Source organism: Vitis vinifera, chromosome 2, assembly GCF_030704535.1.
Source record: "Vitis vinifera cultivar Pinot Noir 40024 chromosome 2, ASM3070453v1".
Lineage (NCBI taxonomy): Eukaryota > Viridiplantae > Streptophyta > Magnoliopsida > Vitales > Vitaceae > Vitis > Vitis vinifera.
This window is the reverse complement of record NC_081806.1, coordinates 19,588,697-19,595,708: the sequence shown is the minus strand read 5'-3', so window position 1 is coordinate 19,595,708 and position 7,012 is coordinate 19,588,697. Positions and strand designations below refer to the sequence as shown.

The following is a 7,012-nucleotide window of genomic DNA, read 5'->3' as shown; positions in this document are numbered from 1 at the left end:
ATCATCATACACACTCAAAAGTATTTCCATATGTATTGCATATATATACCACTCCAATATTTACATGGTTTAGTACTAGACATGCCTTAGGAACTTGTCTTATCTCCTTAACATACAAGCATATACACCTCTTTACATTTAGGTCCCCTTACTTAGCTTTTCTGGTTTGGGAGCAATAGGAGTGGATTTACATTGAGTCCCAACTCTATTATTCTCCCTCCTTCCTTTGACAGCAGCTCCATTTCTTGTAGATTTTGGTGTTGCTGGCCATTGCCCACAAGTGACAGCCATGTCCCTCAAATGTTGCAGACCTTCTAGGGTTTCGACTACACCGGGCATCCTCGGCCTGTCTTTAGGGTTTGAACTTATGCATTGTAATGCCAAGAGGGCGATCTCCTTCGCTCCTTTCACCGAGTACTGACCAGCAAGTCTTGGGTCCATTATGTAGCGCAACCTCCGGCTACTAGTCAAGTAGGGTTTTGTCCAATCCACAAGGTTTTGCTCATTTTTGGGTCTTGATTTATCCATTGATCTTCTTCCTGTTAGCATTTCTAGTAGCACGACTCCAAAGCTATAAACATCGCTTTTAGTTGTTAAATGACCTAAAAAGCAGTCACATAAGGTTGTTATAAGAAAAAGTATTTCATGTTTAATAAAAGCTTAGTAATATTAAAGACATCAAGCAAGAAGCTAAGTCCAAAAAGCCCTAAAGCACTACCTGTTGAGACATATTCCGGGGCAGCGTATCCAAATGTGCCCATTACCCGGGTAGTAACGTGAGATTTTGATCCTTCAGGCCCCATCTTTGCAAGTCCAAAATCCGACAATTTTGCAGTAAAATCCTAATATACAAAAACAGAAGTACGTTCAATGGTGTGAGCATACAGAATTTGCCAAACTACAATTCAACTAAAAAAAAAATGAAGTCCAAATCAGGATATCACACACAGAATCTAGCAACACATTGGAAGTCTTGAAGTCGCGATATATAACAGGCTGCTCAGCACCATGCAAGAACGCGAGCCCTTTTGCTGCTCCTACTGCGATCTTCAGCCTGGTGCCCCATGGCAATGACACTGATAACCCTAAAATCATAGCACCAATAAATGTACACTAATGGTGAGCAAAATAAAGAAACCTATAGAAACAAACACAGATGATCATCATCTTTATAAGATTTTATATAGTCTCTATTGATAATATTGCCCTAGCTAGAGCAGTATTCTACATGAGACTCACTCTTGAACAAGTGATTCTCTAGGCTGCCTCTAGGCATGAACTCATACACAAGGAGACGCTCATCGTCTTCACAACAATACCCGATTAATTTTACCAGATTTGGATGCCTAAGCTGCCCAAGAAATATTACTTCAGCCTGCAACCAAGGGAAGAAGATGAATATTTAGTAAGCTTGACCTAGTCTCACAGTGAATGAAAACATGTATAAGATACCTTTTTTTATCAGTAACAAAATGGAAATTGGAGGCCTAAAACTGTATGCCTAAGAGGAGCTATTCCTAAATTCATCAAATGATCTTGCATTGCAGTAATTTTAGGAAACGTTTTTAACCTTTTTAATACTTGAAATTTGTTACCTTTCAAGTAATAGAAATACTATCAAACGCACTCTAAATTTGCGTCAAATTGTCACTTTTGAGGGACCGGTTAAAAATTCAATAATATCCAGGGCAGTGAAAAGTTGATTGGGCTATGCTGGGCTTAGGTTGAGAAGGAAAACCTTCTTGGGCCTTTTCCCAAGCCCAAGACATTTTAAAATTTATGAATTTATATTTCATATTAATTTCAATCATTGAACTAAGATACATATTTTATCCATATATATCATAAGTTTCTGGAACATTTTGTGATAATTTTTATCAAACTTACAAAAATTTATGAATAGTTAAATTTTATATAATTATTAAATATCATGCCTTGACTGGGCCAAACCTCTAGACATAAGGGATCACCTTGGGCCCAAGTTCATGCAGGTGAGCCTAATATCTTTGTTGTGGCTAGGACCAGGCTGGTTAGGCCCATAACTTCATCCTATATAGTAACACCTGATATTTCCTTCAAACTCCAATATATATATATATATATATATATATATATATATATATTATTATTATTATTATAGTGACTATTTCAAAATTTTCATCACAAAAATCATATAGATTTACCATTTTCCAACGCCCAAAAAAAAAAGAAAAAAATTAAAATAAAAATTTTAAATTAATAATAACTATGAAAAAACAACAACAATAACAATAACAATAATAATAATGATAATAATTTATGATTAAATTCTTTTTTTTCTCCCTAATTCCAAACAAAGAGACCTACTCTTTCACATGAAGACCAAAACAAAAATAATTTATATATAAAATTAAAAGAAAAGATGTATTGATGCTTACAAGCCATTCTCTATGCCCCTGTAGGCCTTCAATATCCAAGAGCTTAACAGCTACAGCCTGAGCCTTCAACCCTTGCCTTAAGTTCTCATCAATATAACCCTTATGCACTGTCCCAAACCCTCCTTCTCCCAGAAAGAAATTACTTGAAAAATTCTGCGTAATCGCACGCAGCTCACTCAGCTGAAAATCATGCAATTCAGGACCGAAAGATTGTGCCAAGTCTTCATTAACTCGGGTTGATGAAGAGCGGCTGAGATCGGAGAACGACAAGCGGCGAAAAGATGGTAATGGAGCTATGTTCTTGGAGAATTCCGATCTAGATGGCCTGCAGCGGCTGAAGTTTCCCAGAACTGTGTGGTCTTCTGCTGAACAGCAGTTTGCTGTGAATGGCCTCCATGGCTTGCTCTCTTTCATTGCTAAAGCAGGTGAGAAAGAAGAGAATCTAGGGAATTGGATAATGAAGGTCCATGCATGAGAGCGAGAGAGAGATTTAGGATGAAGGGGGAGACAGTCTTAAGGAATTGGATAATGAAGGTGCATGGGAGAGAGAATGAAGGAGAAAGAAAATATTAGACTAAGGAATTTGGATACTGAAGGTGCATTCGTTTATACGAAGGAGAGAGAGAGAGAGAGAGAGAGAGAGAGAGAGAGTTGCTCGGTTTAACTGCTCTAACCACTCTACTAATTTTTTTGAATTGTTTCTTCACCTACGTAGATGTCTTCATGCAAGAGCTTCCAATATTTATATAGGCCACCACTGAGGGAGTCTAGGCTCCCATGCAACACAAATGGAAAACAATTGCTACAACCTTATCCTCTTTTTGTATTGGAAACCAATATTACTTTCTCAAAATATGTTTTCCAAAAATGTTTTTCTTATTTTGAAAATAATTCTCCCCCTAAATGGGTTTCCAAAAATGATTTTAGCATAGATGTAATTGCTTGTTTTACAACTTTATTGCCAAGTAAAAATATTTTCTTTTATATATTCAATATTAATTTTTCCATTATCATCATTAGATCTTTGTTTCAAAATTTTAATGCCTTACATGAAAAAAAGAAAAAATATTTATCAAAATTCTTTAGAAATTTCAAATAGGCCCTATTTCATTGAAATGCAATTTGATGGACTTGATAAAAATTTCTACCCCTTGTAATGTTTTAGAGTTTCAATTGGGCAATTCCAAAAACAAAAACCATATCAAATGCACTAGATCATGGCTCCATCCCAACCACCATAACCCATTTGAAGAGTGTGAACAATTGGGCATTAAAAAAATGAAAAATATATTAATAATTCAAGATATTTTGTATGATGTGGCACATTGTAATTGGTTCTCAATAACTAGAGAAACCTAGGATAAGATAATAATGTAAGGGTATTTCAAAGTGATACATTCATGTGATACAATCATAAGAGATTTATTATTTTGTCTACCTTAAAGTGCAAGAGTGATACCAACTATGGAGATGTTTTTCAACATTCCCACCTATACTTTAGTCAAAATAAAAGGATGTATTATTTATTTAAAAGTTATATAAAAAAATAATTTTTTTTATCTTTTTAGTTTAAATTACTGAAAACGTGGAGTTAAAGGTAAAATAAGTGTTTTTGAAGAAAAAAATTATGAAAACAGATCCCCTCCCAAAATATTTATCAATCTAGACTTTGTAATCATCTACTCATTCACGTGACTTTTTTTTTAAAGTATAAAAAACCATAATTGATAAAAACTACTGTTGGTAATTATGGTCTTAAATCGAAAAAATAATAAAATGCAACTTGATATTATAAAGACACATTAATTTAACAAATATTTATAACACAATTTTAGATTCAGAATTACTTTTTGAAAAAATGTTACTTTGATAATAAACTTGAAAATGTGCCTACAAAATTAACTATATAAGATACTCTTAATTGGCAAAAATAATTACCCGTTTGGATAGAGAAAGTATGGAAAAAAGGAAAAATAAAATAAAATAATCTAAAATCTTATCTTTTTTTATTATATAAAATACAAAAAAAAATATTAAATATAATACAACTTAAAAAATTTTGTAATTTTAAATTCTGCATCCTTTATGCAAGTGAAACAAATTAGAATAAAAAAATGAGAATGATGTTGCATCTTCTATGCAATCTTGAAGATTTACTTTTGAATAAATATGTGGATAATTTTATAATTATTGGGTCATTATCCAAGTACATTGATTAGGTTAATGGTACATTGATTAGGGACCTTGCAGCACTACAAGTACATTGATTAGGTTAATGGTACATTAAAAAAAAAAATGTAGGCAGTTAGCTTTGACAGAAAGCAATTGTAGGCTTGTAGCCTTTATTTATTTATTTATCATGTAAATATGAAATTTAATTTTGAGCATATACCATAATGTTTTGCTTCAATCAAACCTTTCTTGAGAGAAATTACATGGTACAAACCCCATCCACCCATATCTAGGAAAGGAAAAAAAAAAAGAAAAAAAAATATATATAATAAATTTGACTCTTTAACTTTTATCAATTTTCTCACTTTTAAAAAAAATTAATTTTTTTTTTATAATCACAACTAAACAATAGAAACCCATGATAACTTTTATTTTTATTTTTAATTTTTTTTGCTCCTTCTCATTAAATTTCTTTTCAAAAAATTATTGTGAGGAAAAAGATAAAACTATCAATATCAAACTTCACAAAATATCCAAAAATAAATAAATCATGAGAATATATATATATAGGTATAGCCCACAAGAAAACCCCAGGACTGAAGAGATGAAAGCAGGCAGTTAAATGTCTTGGTCTTGCCTACATAACATAAGTGGGGGCAGTTCCAAGAATGAGGTGAGCAATGACTCAATAACACTTCTCTTTCTATATGGATATCTCCCTCTCTCTGCTCCACTACAACAACCATTTATGTCCACTTTGGACCCTCCAATATTGTCATAGGCTCTTTGCTTTAATACCATTAGTATATGGTTTTCAGTAACTTCTCTCTGTCATGATGCAATCCTTACTACTTGAGATATTTTAGTTTTGCTTGATATGAAATATCATGGAAAAAATAAGATAAAAGGAAGATAGACTATTTGGTTTTTTTTTTTCCTTTATTTGTTATTAGGTTTACTTCTAAAAGTATAATTTGAAAATTTATTATGTAAATTTATATTAATTTTTAGGTAAATTTAAGAAAAATTCTACTTTAGCCAATCATTAAAATAGAAATCTCATACTCATTCCATTTTAGCAATTTATTTATAAAAATATTTTTTTAAAATTCTGAAGTTTAGATGTCGGCCAACCAAAGTTACTAGGATTTTTTGTGAAAATAATTAATTTTATTTTCTTTAATTAAGTATTAATGTGATATATAATTGGCAATGGAATATTAGTTGACATGGGGATACCCATATACATTCTGATTTTCATTTAAAAGAGGGTTGTTCTTGATGATGATAAGGCTTGGTATATAGTTTGTTGAAAAATATTGTTTGCTTGTTCTACAAAATTATTGAATTTCTTTTCAATCTTATTTATACATTCTGATTTTCATTTAAAAGAGGGTTGTTCTTGATGATGATAAGGCTTGGTATATAGTTTGTTGAAAAATATTGTTTGCTTGTTCTACAAAATTATTGAATTTCTTTTCAATCTTATTTCACTTTACAATTCTATTTTTAAATTTTAAATTTTATTTAATAATGATTTTAAAAAACATTTCTATTATAAAAATAATAATTTAAAAAAAAATATTTACTATTTTGACAAAATTTAAGAAACACTTTTAAAAAATTCAAAAACTGACTTATAATGTTAGAAAGTCGTTTGTATTGTTTTTTAAATAAATACTTCATAAATAATTATTTTAAAAATGTTTCCTAAAAAAACATTTTTACTAAGAGCCCGTTTAGTAATGATTTTAAAAAATATTTTTTTATTTTTTTAACACTTCAAATTTTTTATCATTTAAGTGTTAGATATATTAAAAACATTTTTAAAAATTACTTCCAAACGTTTTCTAAAAAGATTTCGAATAAAAAACTTTCAAACGCATTCTTAATTATATAAATAAGTTTTAAGCCTTTAAAGTAATTAATTATTAGAAATAAATTAATTAAAGACCGATATAACATGTTACAACTAAGTTCATGTTGAATTTGGGTCCATTGCTCCTAGGCATTGAAAAATCAGCCCAAAGCCCACTTTAATAACGTTCTCTAGTTATAATGAACCCTAATAAGTTAACATTTAAATGAACATAAAATCATGTTAAAGTAGAAAAAACTTTGAAGTAAACTTGGAAGAGGTTTCTCAACTGAGCTTCATAGGACAAATCATTCTTCCTAAAAATGTATGCCTCATGGTTGTCCTCAAAGCAATCTTTACTTTTATAAATGTGGGATGTTGGAGACCTAACTACCAATGTCATGTTTGTTAAGACCTTAGAGGTTCAAATTTTTAATGTTCTCTCTTCTTCCCAATTTCAAGACAAAACCTTAAGAAAATACATGCTATTTAAAAGGTAAAAACCAATGAAAAAAACAAAGAAGTTGTAATATAAAACTCATCTTAATCTATCCTTACTAGCAAT

The 7,012-nt window shown here is 30.6% G+C and overlaps 1 protein-coding gene across 1 annotated transcript; it reads right to left on the bottom strand.

Annotated features, from left to right (window-relative positions):
- On the bottom strand, window positions 1-3,113 carry LOC100252865 (probable serine/threonine-protein kinase PBL15). The gene is made up of 5 exons (XM_002265923.5): window positions 2,418-3,113; window positions 1,240-1,375; window positions 949-1,085; window positions 719-842; window positions 1-602 (listed from the first exon to the last, which is right to left on the bottom strand). The coding sequence occupies exons 1-5, from the start codon at window positions 2,829-2,831 to the stop codon at window positions 139-141; spliced, it is 1,275 nt and encodes a 424-aa protein (XP_002265959.2). The 5' UTR covers window positions 2,832-3,113; the 3' UTR covers window positions 1-138.
- Between the last annotated feature and the right edge of the window lie 3,899 nt (window positions 3,114-7,012).

Excerpts from the sequence above, each read along its gene's own strand:
- LOC100252865 (XM_002265923.5), bottom strand. The coding sequence starts at position 2,831 with ATGAAAGAGAGCAAGCCATGGAGGCCATTCACAGCAAACTGCTGTTCA. Across the intron at positions 1,376-2,417 it reads AGGGGCATAGAGAATGGCTT|GCTGAAGTAATATTTCTTGG; the intron begins GTAAGCATCAAT and ends CCTTGGTTGCAG. Across the intron at positions 603-718 it reads CCCGGAATATGTCTCAACAG|GTCATTTAACAACTAAAAGC; the intron begins GTAGTGCTTTAG and ends ACTGCTTTTTAG.